The sequence below is a fragment of the Microtus pennsylvanicus genome, chromosome 18 (genome assembly GCF_037038515.1).
Source record: "Microtus pennsylvanicus isolate mMicPen1 chromosome 18, mMicPen1.hap1, whole genome shotgun sequence".
Lineage (NCBI taxonomy): Eukaryota > Metazoa > Chordata > Mammalia > Rodentia > Cricetidae > Microtus > Microtus pennsylvanicus.
In genome coordinates, this window is record NC_134596.1 from 3,826,597 (window position 1) to 3,848,315 (window position 21,719).

The 21,719-nt window shown below is 50.4% G+C and overlaps 2 protein-coding genes across 3 annotated transcripts; one reads left to right on the forward strand and one right to left on the reverse strand.

Annotated features, from left to right (window-relative positions):
• The first annotated feature begins 359 nt into the window (after window positions 1-359).
• Window positions 360-8,516, forward strand: Kdelr1 (KDEL endoplasmic reticulum protein retention receptor 1). Its single transcript, XM_075952696.1, has 5 exons — window positions 360-609; window positions 1,249-1,349; window positions 1,659-1,817; window positions 6,622-6,874; window positions 7,765-8,516. Exons 1-5 carry the CDS (start codon window positions 519-521, stop codon window positions 7,797-7,799), a joined length of 639 nt encoding a protein of 212 aa, XP_075808811.1. The 5' UTR covers window positions 360-518; the 3' UTR covers window positions 7,800-8,516.
• A 3,074-nt stretch (window positions 8,517-11,590) lies between these two features.
• On the reverse strand, window positions 11,591-21,630 carry Syngr4 (synaptogyrin 4). 2 transcript variants are annotated; one of them, XM_075952425.1, is made up of 4 exons: window positions 21,520-21,630; window positions 14,429-14,666; window positions 12,070-12,209; window positions 11,591-11,844 (listed from the first exon to the last, which is right to left on the reverse strand). In XM_075952425.1, the coding sequence occupies exons 1-4, from the start codon at window positions 21,610-21,612 to the stop codon at window positions 11,611-11,613; spliced, it is 705 nt and encodes a 234-aa protein (XP_075808540.1). In that variant the 5' UTR covers window positions 21,613-21,630; the 3' UTR covers window positions 11,591-11,610. The 2 variants fall into 2 exon arrangements, with proteins under 2 accessions (XP_075808540.1, XP_075808541.1); XM_075952426.1 differs by lacking the exon at window positions 12,070-12,209 and having other exon boundaries at window positions 11,686-11,844.
• Window positions 21,631-21,719: the final 89 nt, after the last annotated feature.

The following is a 21,719-nucleotide window of genomic DNA, read 5'->3' on the forward strand; positions in this document are numbered from 1 at the left end:
GTTGTCATTACTATTAGTAGTATTAGTATTAATAATTTGTGGGGGAATGGATTGTCATTATGGAGCCCTGGGCCTGTAACTGTGGATCGCTCTGCTTCATCTTCCCAGTGCTAAGATTTCGGGTTGCACCATCACCCTTGGCAGCTCCAGGATCTTTAGCGTTCAGAACTGCTAAGAGCGGGGAGTGTGGGATTCTAGATTAGTAGAAGGCAGAGGACAGTTTATTCGGCACGACTCTGCAAGGCAGGTGGCGTGCGACAGGGGGTGCCAGAGAGCCAACCCGCCCTCGGGGTGGAGCTCCAGCCCAGACTCCTCCCTTTCCACCCTTGGCCCTCCTCCCTTTTCTCCCTGCCAGCTCTGCCACCAGCTCCGGCCTCGGCTCACCTCCCAGAGCCCCCTCCCCGGAGCTGAGCTACCGAAGGGCTCCTCTCCCGCCCTCAGCCCAGCAGCACCGCAGCTCCGGGGCAGCCCGGTTGGCCAACCTTCCCCCAGCTCAGTCCTGCCCGAGCTCCCCAGTCATGAACCTCTTCCGATTCCTGGGAGACCTCTCCCACCTCCTAGCCATCATCTTGTTACTGCTCAAAATCTGGAAGTCCCGATCGTGTGCGGGTGAGAGCCCCCGCCCCGCGGAGAGGGGGCGGGAGCGGGCCGCCCCGGGGCACCGGGAAGGCAGAAGCTCGGCAGGACAGAGTCCTCCCAGACTGCCTGCTGGGTATCCTTCTAGATCTAGGGTCACTAGGGGGTCAGCTTCTTTCCCTAGACTAAGGGGTGCACAGAGTTTGGTGGGGGTGGTTTCGGGTGCTCAGCTCAACCTTCTGCAGCACCCTTTGGGACAGCTATGGGTGTTCCGGGGCCGGGAACCAGGAGCCATGGCAGGCGGGGAGGTGGCTGGGAGTTGGTGACGTGGACTGTAAAGGCCAGGAAGGGAGCGGGAGGAAGGTGACTGGCTGAGAGGTTGAAGTCAGGCAGGGCTTTCCCTAGGTCCCAACGTCGGTCCAGACTATCAGGGGACCCTGAAGGAGACAAGGGTTCCAGCGAGGCCTAGCCTGGGACGGAGCCTCGGTCTGTAGTATTATTGGGGCCGGCTGCCCCCTGGCTGTGGATGGTGGGAAAGGGCCGTGCTCAGGCTTCAAGGCCTTTGGGGAGGGACAGCTCCGGGCGGTCGGCCCAGGCCTTGCACTTCAGTTTATTGTCCAAGTAGCCCACCTCAGCTCCCCGTACCCTCCCCTTGTTCTCTGTCTCAACCAGGCATTTCAGGGAAGAGCCAGGTCCTGTTTGCTGTGGTGTTTACTGCCCGATACCTGGACCTGTTCACCAACTACATTTCACTCTACAACACCTGCATGAAGGTAGACCTGCAGTCAGCGCCCCCTGTGTCAGGGTTCCAGGCCAGGGGTCAGAGAGGGAGCAGCAAAGAGGCTTGGGCCTGGAGCTCTGGTCTGAGGGAGGAGAGCTGGGGTCTGGACATCTGCGTCTGAGGGAGGAGGGACTCATTATCTATCTACTCTTGGGTCTAAGCATGGAAGACTGATGTCTAGATATTTGGTCATGAAGGAAAGGAGCTGGGTGGGGTCTGGACCTCTGGTTTGAGGGAGGTAGGCTGGGAACTGGATGGAGGCCCCACTGTAGTGAGCTGCCCTGTCACCCTCTCTCATCAGGTGGTCTACATAGCTTGTTCCTTTACCACGGTGTGGATGATCTACAGCAAGTTCAAAGCTACTTACGACGGGAACCACGACACTTTCCGCGTGGAGTTCCTCGTTGTTCCCACAGCCATTCTGGCATTCCTGGTCAACCATGACTTCACCCCTCTGGAGGTAGGTTTCAGCGGGGACCGCGGTGGTAGGGTGGAGTGGCAGCTGACAGCAGACCCTCTCAGCTGTTTCCCTCTGCAGGAGCCCCACGCTCAGCTTAGGTTCAGAGGCAGGTAATGCCCTGTGCGGCTCTGTGCAGTTAACATACAGCGGCAGGCTGAGTTCATACAGAGTGGCACCCCATGGTTAGATGAGGAAACTGATCCTTCCGTCGTCTGAACGCCCAAGGATACCCAGTTCAGTAGGGACTCTAGAGTGAAGCTCCTTGAACTTGAATCCCAGATCTACGTCTTATTTTTTTATTTTTTCCCCCCAAGAAGTGTTGGAGATAAAGTCTGGGGCCTTGTGCATGCTAGGCCAGTGCATTGCCCTTGAACCACAATACCAGCCATTGGTCTTTTGAGATAGCGGCTTACTGTGGCTCAAAGGCTAGCCTGGAACCCAGTCCTCTTGCTTCAGTGCCTGGATTATAGGGCTATGCTACATCTCCTGACTGGGAGCTCCTATTTCTACTATAATGAATTCAGCCTGTGACTTGTCCTTCTATGCCTCAGTTTCCCTACTATGAAACGGGTCATGTGAGAGTTACTGAGTTCAAATTGGTTGTATGAAGACAAAGAGGCTCTGGAGTTGATAGACAGGAACTGGAAGCTTGCCTCTTTAACTGGACAGTGGTGGGAATGAGGGCAAATGTATGCCTGTGTTTTTTGTAAAATGGAAATTGGGGGCTGCAGAGATGGCTCAGCCATTAGATACTAACAACTAAAAGGATACACAACCAAGAAGACACAATGAAGAAGTCAGTCCCTACTTCTCAGCATCCTTTTCTGGGGTGCAGGATAGAGCCTGGGCCTGTGCCCTCAGAGCGCCCCGGCCCTCTTAGCTGTATGGAGGTTAATGTATAGAGTGATGTCTGGCGTGAGATGGGAAGGACTGGCTGGTGCCGTTGTGTGTGACACCTTCCGCCTCGAGGTGTTGACCTTTGGTTGGGTCTGTATATTCTGCTCCTCAGAGGCTGGAGGGCACCATCAACTGAAGCACTCTCTCTCTACGGCACACCTGTCTCACAGGCAGCCGGCCCTGGGTGTCAGTTATGCCGAGGTTTTCAACAGAAGCTGCAGTGTGGTACTCAGAAAAGTTATGAACTTCAGAGTTTTAGCCACATATTCAAAATATATTTCTTTTTTCTTTTAAAATTACCAATGTCAGCTATATTTCATTCAGTCTGTCATGGTGGGGTACTGGGAAAAGTCTTTTCTCTTCCCCTTTTGGTTTTTTGTTTGTTTGTTTTCGAGACAGGGTTTCTCTGTGTAACAGCCCTAGCTGTCCTGGATCTAGCTCTTGTAGATCAGGCTGGCCTCAAACTCACAGAGATCCGCCTGCCTCTGCCTCCCGAGTGCTGGGATTAAAGGTGTGCGCCCAGTTGACAAAGTTTTCCATTAGCAATAACTGAACCTTGGATAAACCCCATTGGCTATGATATTGCCACTTTGCAAACTGTGTTTCTAAAAGCAATGTGCAGGCTAAAGCCAACCCTGGCCCACGGGGAGGGTGGCTGTTGTGCTGGGAGAGCCCGGGACTGGGCTCCAGCCTCTGACTGGGCATTACCTGAATGTCAATGTATTCTCTGCCACAGTCAAGCTGGGGTTACTGGACTCATTTTGCAGGCAGGGAGACTGACTGAAGTGGGGTAGGCATAGGGGTGATTGTTTTCTGAGTCTGTGCTAGTCAGTGGTGTGCTCTAAAAGTCATGTTTCACCCCGAGAATGAAAAATGTCTTTTTTTTTTTGAGACAGGGTTCCTTTTATAGCCTTGACTGTCATGGAACTCACTACGTAGATCAGGCTGGCCTTGAACTCACAGAGATTTGCCTGCCTCTGCCACCTGAGTGGTGGGATTAAAGGTGTGCACCACTACTGCCCCGCTGAAAAATAACTTTTTGAGACTAGATTTTGCTGTGTGTAGGCCAGAATGGCCATAAGTTGAAAAAATACTCTTGCTTCTACCTTCCTAAGTGCTGGGATTACAAGCCTGTACCACCACACCTAGTCTGAAAATACTCTTTAAAAAAGAATTCCAGCTCTCTGGCTGGGTTCGGTGTTATATGTCTTTAATTCCAGTACTCAGGAGGCAGAAGCAGTGATCTCAGTGAGTGTGAGTCCAACCTGGTCCACATAGTGAGTTCTAGGCCAGCTAAGAACACATAGCGAGACTCTGCCTCAGAAATGAGTGAGCGAATGAATGAATGAATGAATGATAAAATAAAAAACAAAGTTTAGATCTTAGGGCTGGAGATAGCTCAGCAGTTAGATGTTGCAGAATTTGACTCCCAGGACCTGATCCATACCATACAGCTCACAGCTGCCTATAAACATAGCTCCAGGGTCCTATGCCTTTTTTTTGGCCTCCACAGGCACCCACCGTATATGTGGCATTCACTTATATAGACATGTAGACATACATATAAATAAAAATAAAAACAAATCTTTTTTTTTTTTTTTTTTTGGTTTTTCGAGACAGGGTTTTTCTGTAGCTTTGGTGCCTGTCCTGGAACTAGCTCTTGTAGATCAGGCTGGCCTCAAACTCCCAGAGATCCGCCTGCCTCTGCCTCCCGAGTGCTGGGATTAAAGGCGTGCGCCACCACCGCCCGGCAATAAAAACAAATCTTAAAAAGAAATTCAGGGGACTGGAGAGAGATGGCCAGCGTTAAGGGCATTTTCAGAAGAATGTTGTTCAGTTTCTAAATACACATACATGTTTGATCCCAATCCTCTAACTCAAGTTCTAGGGGACCTAACACCCTTTTCTGACCTCTGTGAGAACTACACATGGACATAGTGCACGTACTTACCTGCGGGCAAAGCAGTCATACACATAAATTTTAAAAAACTTAGCTGGGCATGGTGGTTCATGCTTTTAATCCCAGCATTCTGGAAGCTGAGGCAGGTGGATCTTGGTTCAAGGACAGCCAGCCTGGGTCTCTTTCCCTCTCCCTCATCTTACACACACACACACACACACACACACACACACACAGAGAGAGAGAGAGAGAGAGAGAGAGAGAGAGAGAGAGAGAGAGAGAAACAAAACCACTAACACACATAGAATAAATATAAACTAACTCAGACGTCATAGAACAGATAAACTGCAGTAGGCCTGCTTTTGTTGTACTTGAGTTCCCCTAGGGCTACCCCAGGGAGGAGAACTCAATGCGCATCAGCCAAATGGGCCACCTGGAGGATTCTGGGTAATAAAGGAGAGGGGCTGGAGTATACCTGCCCGGGAGTGGGTTCTTTGGGCCCTCCGTTTGTTCAAATGAGAATAATGGCAGGACTCACCTTGAAATATTAGGGCTAAAGCCAGTTAATGCCCCACGGTGTAAGAGAGGTTCCTAGGTTATTACCAGCATATGCTGGTATTTCTCACTTCCTTCTTACAAACCAAACAGTTGTGGAGAAGCCCCAGCTGCCACTTGGCTTTGCTCTCTGAGGGGAGGTTTCAGTATGTGGCTGATGATCCCAGGTGGGACTTTCAGACAGCTGTGATGACCTGGTCAGCCCTTGTAGCTGTACACTCCAGTTGGCGATCGCCTCCTCGTTCAGGAGCCGTGCTGGTGCTGGTGATGCACAGAGAGGAGCTATGACAGGATGTGTTCCCAGCTGCCCAGACCCCGAAATAACCACACAGAAGCTAGATTATTTGCAACACTGTTTGGGCAATAGCTTAAGCGTATTTCTGGCTAACTCTTATATCCTAAACTCACCCATCTCCATTAATCTGTGTATCGCCATGTGGCTGTGGCTTACTGGCGAAGTTTCGGCATGTCTGTCTCTGGCAGCAGCTCCATGGCTTTTCCCTGGCTCTGTCTTCTTTCTCCCAGCATTCAGTTTAGTTTTCCCTGCCTAGCTCTGTTCTGCCTTGCTCTGTTATAGGCTCAAATGGTATTCACAGCACACAGAGGGGAATCCCACATCAAGTGTCACTAATAAGCACGGAGTCCCCAACTGGAGGTGTTACATCTCTGAGCCTGGGGTTACAGTTGTGGGCTGCCATGTGCCATCAAACCCAGGCCTTCTGGATACACAGCCAGTACTCTTAACTGCTCAGCCATTGTTCCAGCCCCGTAATTTTTAAGTAAAACAAATAAAAATAAACAATCCCAAAGACAAGGAAGAGCAGCCAGTGTAGACCTTTTTCAGGAGGTGCCTGCTGAAGTTGGGAGGCCTCGGCAAGCGGGAGGATCTTGAGGGGTAAGGTCAGGAGTCTAGATTTTATTCTGAGCAGTAACAAGCTACCAAAGGATTTTAAGCTAGAGAGCAATGTAGTGTGACTTAGGTCATTGAAGGTCACATATTTAATGGCATCCTTAGGGGAGCAGGAACAGTCTCCATTGCAGAGATGGAGTCAGGGGTGAGATTCAGTGGTAATCTTAGAGCAGGAACAGTCTCCATTGCAGAGGTGGGGGTTAGGGGTGGAGATTCAGTGGTAATCTTAGAGCAGGAACGGTCTCCATTGCAGAGGTGGGGGTCGGGGGTGGGTTGGAGTTGGGTGCCCTTTGCTCTCGGGAGATGAGGATGACAAGTTTTCATGGCCGAGCTCCAGCCAGGTCCCCAGCTCTGCTGCTCGAGCTCTATGATCATGGCAGGGGTCTTCCCTCTCAGGCTTCAGTTCCTCTCGGTATAAGGGGGCACTAGGACACACGATGAGAACAGAATGGTGGGCTCATCTTGGTGCTAGGTCAGGTCAGAGAGCTCCTCCCGTGACGCTGCTGTCCAGCTGTCTCACTGTCGTAACCCGGCCTCTGCAGATCCTCTGGACTTTCTCCATCTACCTGGAGTCGGTGGCCATCTTACCGCAGTTGTTCATGGTGAGCAAGACGGGTGAGGCGGAGACCATCACCAGCCACTACCTGTTCGCACTGGGTGTCTACCGCACGCTCTATCTCTTCAACTGGATCTGGCGCTACCACTTTGAGGGCTTTTTTGACCTCATCGCCATTGTTGCTGGCCTGGTCCAGACAGTCCTCTACTGCGATTTCTTCTACCTCTACATCACCAAAGGTAACCAGGATGCGGGGCTGGCTGAGAGGTCTGCTCTGTCCCCAGTCCTATATTCCCTGGGTCCAGGGTCATTCTGTAGTCAAATATCACCTGGGGATGGGGCTTCCTTTCCTAGCTTCTGGGGTTCCAGGCCTACCATCCCTTATTTAGATTCCAGACCCCGCCTCCCCAGGGCCCGAGTTCTGACTCCCAGGCTGTATGTCTACAAGTGGAGATCGGCAAAGCAGGGATTCTGAGGGTGAAATTCATTATTCTCATGGTACAAACTTGCTGAGTGTCCGTGGCTCAGCCATGGAGGAAGAAGCAATGGAGGCGCTCTCCTCCCTTAGATCGTCCTGAGGAAGATGGCCCATACAGGGAGACTGCCTAGTGCCGAGAGGAACACTGAGTGCATGGGTTCTTGGGGTGCTGGGATGGAAGGGCCGTGGGCACCCCAAGCCCAGGAAGCAGCATGTAAAGGAAGTGGGTAGTAAGACCAGGCCTGTAATCCCGGCTGTGGAGGCCAAGGCAGGAGTGTGTCGAGTTTGAGGCCAGCCTAGGCATCACAAAAACACAGTCTGGGGCAGTAGAGACAAGAGCCTGGATATCAGGTTGTTGCCAGGCCCTAGAATTAAGGCTTTTGGAAGGTTGGATGGGGTAGTCCTGCCTGTCAACCCTGCTAGGCTGTCTGATCCATGTGTATAGTCAGCACTACTGAAGACAAAGCCTGCTCTGCCCCCTCTGCTCAGCCCTTGGTTCTACCCCCTGGTTGTTCTAGACTCAACCTGGTAGTTTAGGATGCAGAGTCCTGGGGGTTCCCTCTCCTTGCACAGCTCACTAGCGGACCTTGCTCAGGGTGGGAGGTTGCCCCTCTGTGGGGTGGAAGGCTCACCATGTCTCTTTCTCCACAGTCCTCAAGGGGAAGAAGCTGAGCTTACCGGCATAGCCCTGGCCTCACCAGCCTTCACCGAGGCAGGGCAGGAGGCAGAGAAGGCTGCTCAAGATCAAGGCCTTCTCATCCAGAGTTGGCTTTTTAAAGCACTCGCTTCTCCTGGCTCCCCACCCCTCCAGCTGGGTTTTGGGGTCAGTGGAAGACCCCTATCCTGGGGAGCTCAGGACCTGAGCTGTTTGTAGCCTTTTGCCTTTTAGAGAAGAAAAACAAAAAACAAATCTTTCCACTATTTAGTTTTTGATTCTGATGACTTTTTTCTCTTCTACCCTGGCCCTGATTTTTTATAAACTGTGTTTTGAGTGTTCTCTGGACCAGGGCCAGTGGAGGTCTACTTCCTTCTCTAAGCCACTTGTCTCCCTCCAAGATCCTACCCCAGCCCCATGGTTGCCAAACACTACGTCTGCCAATGCCTGCCTGCCCACCTTGGCTGTGACCACGATCCTCCCCACAAGTCCCTGGATTGGTAGTAAGAAGGAAGAAAGTTAAGGAGGGTCTCCCTAATTTTTCATAATTTTTTCCAGAATTTGTTAACTTTTTGTGTGTGGGGGTAGGGGGTTGGGTCCTGTTTTTGTTAAATTAGAGGAAGCTTTGGACTTAGGCAAGGGAAGGAGGCTAGCTGGCCTGTTGGTCACCACACTCTAACACCATGTTTTTGTACAGAATTTGATGGCTGATTCTTTGTTCTCTTGAAATAAACTGAGGAAAACTGTCCTTCTCTCTGCTGTTCCCTGCTCACTTTGGTTTGTGCTGGGCCCTGGCTTCTACTTTTGCACATGGACTGTCTGGAGATGGTCAGAGATCTTGAAGGCACAGGAAGATGAGAAATGGGTTCCCCAGGACTCTCTAGTGCACCTTGATACCTCGAGGTTCTGCAGGGAAGAGGCTGGGAGAATCTTATTCTTCGTTTGATAGAGAAACTGCCTGGTGACTCTTGACCTGATTCCCACAGAGGACCTTGAAGAGCATGCACGGCCTACACATGACGCCACAGCCCTCATCCTTCTCTCAGTTGGCATTTAAAACATGGTTTATGTGTATGAGTGTTACCTGTATGTGTGTCTGTGTAATATTTGTGTGCCTGATATCTGCAGAGGCCAGAAGAGGGCATCAGGTCCCCTGCAACTGAAGTTAAGACAGTTGCGAGCCACCATGTGGGTGCTATGACTTGAAATCAGGTCCTCTGTAAGAGTAGCTGGGCCATCTCTCCAGCTATCCCCCAACCCTGACATTTTGATACTGTTTTATAAAAATGAAAGAAAAAAAAAAAGCTTCCAAAAACCAGATCTTTACATCCCGGTCTGGATTTCTAGCCTCTTTAAAAGAAGTCGGTGGGTTCAGCAGTGGCGGCCCTCATTTTAGATGGCAGCAGACGGCTGGAGCTGAGGAGATGAGATGCCTGCATTTTTCACAGAGCTAGAAGTTGGCTATGGACTGTCACCATTTATTACCGGGCTAACATTGTATGTGTTTTTAAGAATTAAAAGGCAAATGAAAGCAGGGTGTGGTAGTGCACGCCTTTAATCCCAGGACTTGGGAGGCAGGCACGGGTGGAGTTCAAGGCCAGCCTGGTCTATAAAGCAAGTTCCAGAACAGTCAGGGCTGTCACACAGAGAACACAAAGAAATCCTGTCTGTCTGTCTGTCTGTCTGTCTGTCTGTCTGTCTCTCTCTCTCATATACACACACACACACACACAACCAAACAAAACAAAAAACAACTAAAAACAAATTCTTTCTGGCCTCCTTTGAGATGGGCTCCACACCTGGCTGTTTCCCTTGTTTGTGGGCTCTCCTCAGTGGCAGGGTCACTTTTGTCTGTCTCTTGCAGTGCTGGGGCTCAAATCAGGGTCAAGTGCTCCTTCATTGAGCTCTGCCCCCAGTTAGCATCTGGATTTTGACCCTTGGTTCAGTTAAACTCCCTATTTATCCTTTGAGAACTTCCCAGTTCTTAGTTGTGTCCAATTCCAGTTCTTTGGACAAGCTTCAGGGACTGAAGCTAACTTTTCCAGAGGGCTGGCTATCCCCTGATAGCACATGGATGTCTCTCGAGGAAGGAACACTTCATAAATGAGAAGAGTGAGGCCCAGGAGGATGAGTGACAAGGATGGGCTTGTTCCTGGACTTCTCTCTCCTGAGTCCTGGTGTTCTGTGCGGTGTTTTAGTGGGGCCTTCTGGTGAGAGGGGTATTGCCCAGAGCCGGACAATACCAGCGCAGGGTGGGCGGGGCCCTGACAGCTTAGCTCCGAGATGCCTCCTAGCGCACAGGTTGAGAACCAATCGTCAGAGAAACTACACGACTCGCTGAAGACCTTCCAGCTTATGACAGCATAGAAGTCTAAGGCCTGTCTCCCTGGTCAGAGTGCTTCCTGCCACTCTGCTGTTTTCTTCCTCTCCATGGGAACCAGGCTGTGTGATTTTTGTGCCCGACACACAGGAGGTCCCTCAAAGGACATACTGGAGTTTAAATTTTACCTCATAACTTGCATCTTTGTTCAGTTTACAAATGAATGCTCTGCAGGTCATGCCAGCCCCAGCCCTTGTACAGGTGTGTGTGTGTGTGTGTGTGTGTGTGTGTGTGTGTGTGTGTGTGTGTGTGTATGATGTATCCTAGGCTGGCCTCAATCCCTCAGTATCGAGGTTGACCTTGAACTTCTGACCCTCCCGCTTCCCCCCTCTCTCTCACATCTGGTTTTTGTGATGCTAGAGATGAAAGGAACCCAGGGATCTGTGCTTGCTGAGCAAGTGCAACAACTGAGTTACAGCTCTAGCTCTACTTTAAAGAAAAAGTCTGTTATCCACCAATTCCACATAGAAGAACAAACCAAATAACAACAACAACCAAGATGCTCTAGCTGTTTCAGAGAAAGCAGCATGAGGGGCAAGAGTGGCTCTGCCAGGGGGTTGCCCACCCAGCACCTGGCGTGGAGATGCCAGGTGAGTTGTTGTGAGTGGAGGCACAGGGTGGAGTTTCATGGTGAGAGCGAATGTAAAAGGCGGCGGGAGCATTCAGTGCCGGAAGGGTGGGCTTGCCTAGAATCCCAGTATTGAGGCTCAGGTCAGCCTGAGCTACACAGTCAAACCATGACTTACAAAGAAGAAAAACTCAATTTTCAGATCGACTGTCCGTTGAAACAGTAACACATTGGATATATTAAGTTAAATGAAATATATTAAAATTGCCTCCTTTTTCTTTTCTCAATGTGGCTTTGAGCAAATGTCTGCGTCCTCAGCCCCATGGCTGGGAAAGGCTGACACTGGCACAAGGTGCCACCTACCTGCTCCCTCCTACAGGTCTGTAGCTTGTTGATCCTGGAGGTGTAGGGTAGACACTTGCCTCTTTCCCAGGCCAGATGCAATGGATTTGAAGACACAGATCTAAATCTCATCATGGACTTGGTGCCCTGACTGCCTCCGGGCTCAAGTCGCCCTGTTGAGGATCTTGTCATGTGGGGTGTAGAGTGTGAGCTGCTGGGTCAGCGCTGCACTTTCTCACTGGTGCTCTGAGGGGAAGAAGGTCTTTTTCTCTCTCAGCTTCAACCTTAGCTGCAGTATGAGGCCCCTGTGCCTCCTCTTCAAGGCCAGTGTGGGCTCAGGGTACAGGTGACATGGCAGGGCTTCCTGCCTGTCAACACTTCCGATCTGTGGTCAGCAGCGTGATTGGTACTTGGTAGCACAGAAATGTAACCTTTATCAGGGGGTCCCCTTTCTCCCCCTGCAACTCAAGGGATGAGAGGAACAGACAGAGGACGGGATTATTCAGAAGCCCCTCAGGACAAGGAGCTCTTTACTGATGTAGGTAAGGCTGTTCAGCTGTCTGGCATCATAGCCAGGCGGGGGGCCTTTGGAGCAGTCAGGTAGGAAGACAGGGTTGAGCTGCTGTAACTCACACTGTTGGGGCCTGTGGTGGGAGGATTGGCAGGACTACTGGTGGATGACGGAGAAAGGGTGTTCAGCACCACAGCACCCTCATCCTGGGAGCGCTTGTAGGGGAATGGAGCCTCATTTCGGAGGTCCTGGAAGGCCAGGTACGCCTGGAATATCTGCAGGAAAGGGTAGGATTTAAGTTGGCTGGGATGGAACAGGAAGACAGGGAGACCCAGGAGCTGGCCTAGGGGATGCAGTAGCTGTCTGCTCACTGTGCAACAGTACCCAAGATGGGGATGCCTGAGGAAGGTAGGCTTGAAGGATGACAGCAGAGGCTCGGGGAGAGTCCTGGTTGTAGCCCTCCCAACCCACCCTGGAGGGGTGTCAGTGCTTGTCCTTACCCAGACAGGGACGGAGAAGAAAGCAAAGGCAATGGCTGCCTTGGGGCTGCTGTTCCCCGTGAGGAAATGCTTGGAATTCGAATGCTGCCACTGGTTGGCTAGGAAACAGAAGGCCCCAAACCAGACACCTGCCCAGATGACTGGAGCGGGGAGGGAAGAAAAGCGGGTAAGCATGCTGGGGCACAGGCCAGGTGTGCTAGGGATGGCTTAGGGAGTGACACCCCCCCACCAGTGCCAATCTAAATTCCTCAAGTGTCCCCAAAAGTCAACTTCTGGAGTGGTGTTCCCACATCTAATACAGAGCTGGAGCTACATCTAGTGTCAACTTCATCAGCGTCTCAAAGAAGCCCAGTTCCCTGTAGGCCAGCCACATGTTATGTGCTGGGGGCCTTCATAGAAGACAGTCACATCTCATGTGCTGGGGGCCTTCATAGAGGACAGCCACATGTCATGTGCTGGGGGCCTTCATAGAGGACAGCCACATCTCATGTGCTGGGGGCCTTCATAGAGGACAGTCACATCTCATGTGCTGGGGGCCTTCATAGAGGACAGTCACATGTCATGTGCTGGGGGCCTTCATAGAGGACAGCCACATCTCATGTGCTGGGGGCCTTCATAGAGGACAGTCACATGTCATGTGCTGGGGGCCTTCATAGAAGACAGCCACATGTCATGTGCTGGGGGCCTTCATAGAGGACAGCCACATGTCATGTGCTGGGGGCCTTCATAGAGGACAGCCACATGTCATGTGCTGGGGCCTTCATAGAAGACAGTCACATGTCATGTGCTGGGGGCCTTCATAGAGGACAGCCACATGTCATGTGCTGGGGGCCTTCATAGAGGACAGCCACATGTCATGTGCTGGGGCCTTCATAGAGGACAGTCACATCTCATGTGCTGGGGGCCTTCATAGAGGACAGTCACATGTCATGTGCTGGGGACCTTCATAGAGGACAGTCACATCTCATGTGCTGGGGGCCTTCATAGAGGACAGTCACATCTCATGTGCTGGGGGCCTTCATAGAGGACAGTCACATCTCATGTGCTGGGGGCCTTCATAGAGGACAGTCACATCTCATGTGCTGGGGGCCTTCATAGAAGACAGTCACATCTCATGTGCTGGGGGCCTTCATAGAGGACAGTCACATCTCATGTGCTGGGGGCCTTCATAGAGGACAGCCACATCTCATGTGCTGGGGCCCTTCATAGAAGACAGTCACATCTCATGTGCTGGAGACCTTCATAGAGGACAGAGACATCTCAGTGAAGAGCTTCTCTGACAGAAGCAGTCTCTGGCTCTGAGGAGTTGGGAATGGCTTCTGGGGAGGGGAAGAGAGGTAGTGTAAAGAGGATCTGAGGGCCTGGGTATAAAATGTGGGCTTTCTGTGTGCCGAGCTCTACAGATCTATAGCATGGTGTAGAGTTATATTTCTGTGTGCGAGCTCTGCAGATCCACAGCACGGTTATAGAGTTATATTTCTGTGTGCCGAGCTCTACAGATTCTATAACATGGTATAGAGTTATATTTCTGTGTGCCCAGCTCTGCAGATCTACAGCACGGTTATAGAGTTATATTTCTGTGTGCCGAGCTCTACAGATCCACAGCACGGTTATAGAGTTATATTTCTGTGTGCCGAGCTCTGCAGATCCACAGCACGGTTATAGAGTTATATTTCTGTGTGCCAAGCTCTACAGATCCACAGCACGGTTATAGAGTTATATTTCCGTGTGCCCAGCTCTACAGATCTACACCACGGCTATAGAGTTATATTTCTGTGTGCCCAGCTCTGCAGATCTACACCACGGCTATAGAGCACAGGGTTGCCATCCACTGGGCAGCAGTGGCTCAGTCAGATGACTACCACAGCCTCTGCTGTTCTTGTAAAATAAGATGAGCAGGACTCACCCCAAGGGCTGTCTTAGAACTGGAGAAGAGGAGGCTCATACCTTAATGGTGTGCCTAACAGTGGGAAGTGCTCAGCAGGTGTCCACATGACTCTAGGCACCCCTGAACTCATTTCACACCAGAAACTCCTGCAAGGTAGAGTCTCATCCTAACTTTCACTGAGGGTCCATCTGGTTCAGTGCTCTGAATCAAATTTCTGCCATGGGGTGGGCTTTCCAGGCTGTGCTCAGTGAGGGAAATGAGAGGAAGAAGCAGCTTGGGCTAGAGGCCAGTAGGGGATGGGAAGGAAGGACTAGAAGATGCTTCTGGGAGGAGCCATGGAGTTGGACCCTCAAGAGGGAGGACCATCAGGCACAGGTTTGGCAGGGTGGACCCAGGACTGGGACCTGTAGGCACTGGGGAGCCTGAGAGGGCTGAACAGAAGGGTGCTCTGCATGCTCCCCTGGGACTCACCAGCCAGGATGAAGTCTAAGAGCCGGAAGGCTGTCTTAGAGCCACTTTCTATGATGCGGTTCTCATGGGCGTCTAGGGCAAGGAAGACCAAGCTGCTGAGGAAGGACAGGAAGCCAGCTCTTACTGCGAAGGCGCAGGCCACGTAATTGCGGTTGAAGACACAGTGGAGCTCAGAAGACTCTGCCCTGTTCTGGTAACCATCAATTAGTAGAGAGGAAAAGATGACCAGGGAAAAGACCTGTGAACCATACCAGACAGGGTGGAACTCAGTGCCTCCTTCCAGATGCCTTTCCCTTGGGTGACACTCTGGGTACGGGGCATTCTGCAGCTGCCCCGATACTGCCTCAGAGCCCTGTGTCTACCCTTCATCTCCTCTCCTCCATCCAGGCTCTGGCCTCATCCTTTTCCTACCCTCATCCCAGTCTCCCCTCTGCTCTTCTGGCTTGCAGTCCCTCAAGGCTCCCCAGTGTCCCAGTTCTAGCCCATCACCTTGGCTTCCAACGCACTCTTGCCTTAGCTAACTTAATCTTTGTCCCCTCATCCTTGCTCTGTTCTGTACTCTCCTGACACCACCCTTAGTACAAGCCCACTAAGAGGTGTCCCCCTCCTCTCCCTTCCACCCAGTGTTGAGAGCTGACACCAGGGCCTTTCCATGTTAGTGAAGCACTCTACCACTGAGCCCTGTGTTCTGATGTGGGATTCCCCTCTGTGTGCTGTGTTTACCATTGGTAAATACAGGAACTGTATTTATTTGGGCCTATAGCAGAGCTATAGGGGAACAGAGCTAGGTGGGGTAACTAAGCTGAATTCTGGGAGAGAGAAGTTAGAGTCAGCAAGAAGCCATGAAGCCACCATTGGAGACAGACGTGCTGAAACTTTGCTGGTAGGCCAGGACCTTGTGGTGAGGCACAGATTAATGGAGATGGGTTCCATTAAGATGTAAGAGTTAGCCAATAAGAAGCTAGAGCTAAAAAAAAGAAAAAAAGAAGAAGCTAGAGCTAATGGGCCAAGCAGTGATTTAAATAATACAGTTTCTGGGTGGTTATTTTGGCTCTGGGTGGCTGGGACCAACAGGTGGCCTCCTTCTACAGTGTTCAGTCCCAATTAGTATTTATTTATTTATGTAAAGACATGGTTTCTCTGGCTGGCCCTGAACTCACAGAGATTCGCTTGCCTCTGCCTCCTGAGTGCTGGGATTAAAGGAGTGCGTCACCACTGCGTGGCTAATTTATTATTATTATTATTATTATTTTGGTATTTTGAGAAAGAGTTTCTCTATGTATCCCTAGCTGTCCTAGAACTCCCTCTGTAGACCAGGCTGGCTTCGAACTCAGAGAGATCCACCTGCCTCTGCCTCCCGAGTGCTGGGATTAAAGGAATGCGTCACCACTACTCAGTTCATCTTTTTAACTTTTAAATTTATTAATTTAACATGTGTGAGTATTTTGTTTGTTTGTATGTCTGCAAACTACATGTATGCAATGCCCATGGGAGAACTGGAGTTACAGATGGTCTGTAAGCCACCCTATGTCTGTTGAGAATTGAACCTGGGACCTCCGGAATAGCAGCTAGTACTCACAACAGCGGAGCCATTTTTTCAGCTCCCAAATCATTTTTAAAGGATTTTAAACTATGCATGTTTGGCCATGTCTATGCTCTGTGTGTGTGCTTGTATGCGTGAGTGTGTGCCTGCTTGCCTGTGGAAGTGAGAAGGTATTGGATCCCCTGGAGCTGGTGTTATAGGTAGTTGTGAGGTAGGTGCTGGGAACCAAACTCAGATTCTCTGCAAGAGTAGCAAGTACTCTTAGCTGCCACACCATCTTCCAGCTCCCTCCTCACCCAATTCATTTTTTGAAATAAACTTGTGAAATAATCAAAATATACCAAAAATGTGCAAAGGCACAACAGACACGCAGTACTGACTACAGAATTAAAATGTCAACATTTTGACTTTTTACTTTGGGATTTTTTTTTTGAGACAGGATTTCACAGGCAGCCCTGGCTGACCTTGAACTCATAGTTATCTTCCTGCCTCAGCCTCCCAAGTTCTGGGATTATAGGCGTGGAACACTGCATCTAGTTTTTGCTTAAGAATTCTTTCAAGCCGGGCAATGGTGGCGCACGCCTTTAATCCCAGCACTCGGGAGGCAGAGGCAGGCGGATCTCTGTGAGTTCGAGACCAGCCTGGTCTACAGAGCTAGTTCCAGGACAGGCTCCAAAAGCCACAGAGAAACCCTGTCTCGAAAAACCAAAAAAAAAAGAAAAAAAGAAAAAAGAAAAAAGAATTCTTTCAAAAGCACTACAGCACTGCCTTGGTAACTGCATCCACACCCGTGCACCTGCGTTCTCTGAGGTGGCGCTATAACCACCCACAACAGAGGCACTTTTCTGATAATAAGTCTGAGACACTGAGGACAAGGAACTGGATGAATTTTTCAGCTAGTGAGCAGCAGAGCCTCCACTTGAATCCCAACCATATAGCTCTTCATCTTTCATGGTCTGCCTCATGCTGGAGCCAGCTTGAGAGCAGAGGCTCCTATTAGCACAAACCTATGAAAGACTGAAGCCCCTGTCACACTGCAGTGTGGAAAGCCATATGTCAGGCATAGAAGGAACCTCTGTGTGTCTCCTGGGTAGAAAGGGAAGTTGGTCCAGCAGACATTCTTCATGGAATGCTCCAGGATGAGAAGGGCTGAGTAGTGGGACCATTGCTTGGAAGGCTGTGAGCAGGGCAGGGCAGGATCAGCTCGCGGTCTGGAAAAAGCCTTCGGGTGCTGTAGAGTTAGCTGGCTGAGGTGTAAGTCTGCATACTGGGGAGTCAGGTCAGAGCAGAGTGGACAAGAGCTGGAGTTCTGGGCTGAATTTAGAAAGTAGTTAAGTTGAGATCTGGATGTTAAGGGAGTTTTGCAAGGCACGGTGGTACATGCCTATAATCCAGTGGCTCACAACCTCCGTAAAGCTGTGACCCTTTATATGAACTCCTTCAGTTATCGCTTAATAATAAAAATAACTAGTCTCTCTTCTTTTTTTTTTTTTGATTTTTCGAGACAGGGTTTCTCTGTAGCTTTTGGTTCCTGACCTGGAACTAGCTCTTGTAGACCAGGCTGGCCTCGAACTCACAGAGATCCGCCTGCCTCTGCCTCCCGAGTGCTGGGATTAAAGGCGTGCGCCACCACCGCCCGGCTAGTCTCTCTTCTTGCCAAGTACTTTCTAGTTAAGTTCATGAAGGAAGGATGTAAGATGGTCTGGGACAATGGTTCTCAACCTTTCCTACATTACGATTCATAACAGCAGAATTACAGTTATGAAGTCGCAATGAGATGATTTCGTGACACGGCACTAGGAAGGGTGAAGACCACTGGTCTGGGAACTAAGCCTCAGTCTTGAGGAAGCACACTGCTCATGCCAAGATGAGGCCAGGAAAGAACAGGAGGGCACATCAATTATTTTTGAACTCATATTCTTTTTACCCGTGCTCCTTCCTGCAAGTGTGTACCACCTCACAAAGGGAAGTACACATTGTTGATTCCCTACCGCACTACAACACAGCAGAAAGCCACATGTTTCTGACTCTGCAAAGCTGCGTAGTTTGAGCAAGGCACTCAGACTGTGGACCTCAGCTTCCCAGTGTGTTTATGCTGTGGAGAACAGTGGGGGCTCAGGTCTGGGAACTGCTCAGGACAATATTGGTTCACAGGACTCACTAGAGAGGAAGCAGACCCTTAAAGTTAGCTGCTCTAGGGTGGGGCTTGAGTCCAGCCCTCCTGACTTCTGGGTCCCAGGGGCTGTTAGTCCACAGTGGAGCCTAGGGCATTGGAAATGTGGGGAGGCCCATCAACTAGCTGGGGATCCTATTTCCTTGAAGGCTGAGACCCATCTCTTTCAGCACCCTCCTTCGCTTGTCTCCAGGAGGGGAACAAAGATTCACGAGTTCAGATACCAGCTGGCAAGAAGCACGGAGGACACAAATACCAGCTGCCCAGAGACTCCCATGAGGTACTAGGCCAGGGGAAGGAGACTGTTGGGGAGGGAGGATGGGAGCCCAGGCAAAGTCCATGACCACAAGGTCTAGCATGGCTGGCTGCCTTCTCCCTGGCTTGCCCTTGGCTGTACCAGCTGGGATCCCTGCTCCTTCATGACTGCTTCCCCTGTCCAGGCACTGGAGACAGTGAGTGGATCTGAGTTTGACTTCTTCATTTGACAGATCGATCACTCAACCTCTGTCTGGGAGTCTCAGTTTCCCCTTGGGTTATACATATTAGTAAGTATGTCCTTGTCATAGGTTGGGGTGAGGAGAGAAGGCACCAGGGAGCAGTGTGTGACAGTCGTTAAGTCCCCTCTTCTGACAATAAAAGACAGCGTGCACCAGTTCCTGTCATCCCAGGTTCCTCCAGCCCTCTCCTCCCTCACAGTTGAGAATTAGTTCAGTGACAATACTTGCTATTTAAGGAGAGCTCAGCATTTGCCAGCCTCCTGCTAGTCAGCTTGTATATGTATTGCCTTGTCTCATCTTCACAGCAATCCTGCCCAGAAGTGGGGGTATTGGGCGCTTTTGTTACAGATGAGGACACGGGTTCGGAGAAGATGGATGTGTCAGGCCACAGTCTGACCACGTAAGTTAGTGAGCCAAAGGGTCATTTCTGGGAAGGAAAGGTGCTGCTGCTGCTGCTGCTGGCTATGCCTGGGGCAGCCCAATCAACAGGGTAGTTTGTCCCTCTGACGGACATATAGGCTAAGACTCACAGTTAGGCCTGTCTGAATTGTTCCAGAGGACAGAGAAGACAGTGTGGATACTCTGGATTGGGAACCTGGGGAGACTCTCACTGCAGAACCAGGTCAGAAGGATGGTTCCTGCTCCCATGACCCTAACCAGATCTCATTGTTGGGCCTCAGTTGCCAGTTCTGTCTGGGGAAAACAACAGAAGCATGGGTGAGCATGGGCGGCTCATGCCTATATCCTGGCACTCAGGGAGGCTCGAACAGAAGCTCTGTTATGAATTCAAGGCCAGCCTGGTTGGGCTACAGAATTAAGAGCCTGTCTCAAACAACAAAAATATACAAAAGGCATCCCAGACGTAAAAGAGGGTTGTGGGGGCATGACCATGAGACGGCTCAGTGGTTAAGAGGATGTACTGCCTGTGGTCATTTGAATGGGAATGGCCCCCATGGACTCATATGTTTGATTTTTGTTTGTTCTGAGACAGGGTCTCTCTATGTAGCTTTGGCTGTTTTGGAGTTTGCTGTGTAAACTATGCTGACCTCGAACTCACAGAGATCCTCCTGCCTCTGCTTCCTGAGTGCTAGGATTAAAGATGTGTGATGGAGGAAGGTCATTGGCTAATAAAGAAACTGCCTTGGCCCATTTGATAGGCCAGCCTTTAGGTGGGTGGAGTAGACAGAATAGAATGCTGGGAAGAAGGGAAGTGAGGTCAGAGACGCCATGCCGCTTCCCAGGGCAGACGCTATAAAGCTCCAACCCAGGATGAACGTAGGCTAGAATCTTCCTGGTAAGCGCACCTCATGGTGCTACACACATTAATAGAAATGGGCCAAGCAATGTTTATATGAATACAGTTTGTGTGTTGTTATTTTGGGGCATAAGCTAGCCAGGTGGCCAGGAGCCAGGCGGCAGGAACGCAGCCCGCAGCTCCTTCAACAGATGTGTACCACTATGCCTTGGCCAGGCTCATATATTTGAATGCTTGTTCCCTAGTAGGAGAAACTATTTGGTAAGGATTAGGAGGTGTGGCCTTGTTGGAGGAGGTGTGTCACTAGGGGTAGACTTTGAGGTTTCAAAAGCCCATGCCATTCCCATTTGCTCTTTCTGCCTCTAACTTGCAGATAGGAAGTAGGCTCTCAGCCACTGCTCCAGCTCCATGCTGCATACCTGCATACCTGCTTGCTGCCTTGCTCCCTGCCCTGATGCTCATGGACTCACCCTCTGAAACTCTAAGCAGGCCTCTTCAATTAAATGCTTTCTTGCATAAGTTGCCTTGGCTATGGTGCCTTTTCACAGCAATAGAACAGTAACTAAGACGCTGTGCTTACAGAGGATCCAGGTTTCGGTTCCCAGAAGCCCCGACTGTCAGCTCTGACTGCACTTCCAGATGATCTGGCACTCTCTAGCCTCACTAGTGCCTACATGCATGTGGTGCACATAAACTCATGAAGGCACATTCAAATAATTTAAAAGAGAAGGAAGCAGTGCAGGCTAAGCCCATACGCCTAGATAGATGACTTCTGTACTGATGTTGAGAGGCAGTGATTGGTTCCATGTCAAGGCCACACAGCATGAGTGTCCTGACTCTCTGGGGATATGGTGGTGACTAAAGGGTGCACAGAAAGCGTCGGTCCCATGCCTGACAGTGACCACTCACACCCCATGCCTGAATCTGTTGCATACTGTCTTCTTCCCATCTGTAGATCTTTTCCTGTTTGAAATAGACCTCAGACCCTGTTTTCCCCATCCCCACCTGGGAAATGGAAAATGAATGGGTATCTCATAGAACGCAGTGGTACTGTCTCTTTCTGTGTTAACTTTAATGGATGCTGGTTAATGGAATTTTCTGGCATGATGAAAATGTCCTGAACCTATGATGTCCAATGGGAAAGCCACGAGGTACTTGCACCCCCCGAAATATATAGCCTTACTGAGTGTAGAATGCTATTTGAATTAAATTAGTTGGAATTGGAGTAGCTCATGTGGTTTGTGGCTACCCCACTGGGCAAGCAGTCTTCAAATGCTCTGATCCCATTTATCGAAATTATGGTTTTTTTTGGGGGGGAAGGGGGATATTTTTCTTCTCCTTTAAAGGGTTCTTTTTCACTTTTTTCTTTTTCTTACACTGTCACCTAGACTAGCCTCAAACCCATGACAATTCTCCTCCTGCAGTCTCTCATGTGCTGCTATTACAAATCATGCCCAAGTCTGTGGGGTCCTTTCTTGTGGTGAGTTAACTGGTATTGAGAACAGCTAGCTGGATGACCAGATCCTCAGTAAAAGGTGACTTCAGCTTTAGGCTCCTGTGTGCTTGTTTCCCTATCTGACCCCTCCCTCTTCCCCATCCGAGAACTGATCCGCAGGGTCTCACCCCTCCGCAGACCCTCGAGATGCTCTTTGGTCTCTTCAGAAAGTGTACAGTTTCACTGTCCGCCAGGTCCTGCAGGCTTTCAGGAAGATGCATGGTGGCTACTTTTCTTTGGGTGTCCTGGAAGGTAGGGGCAGGGGTGTTAGGTGCTGCTTTCTGGGCACCGCTGTCTGTGTGCTTCAAGCCCACCCCAGGCCTCAATT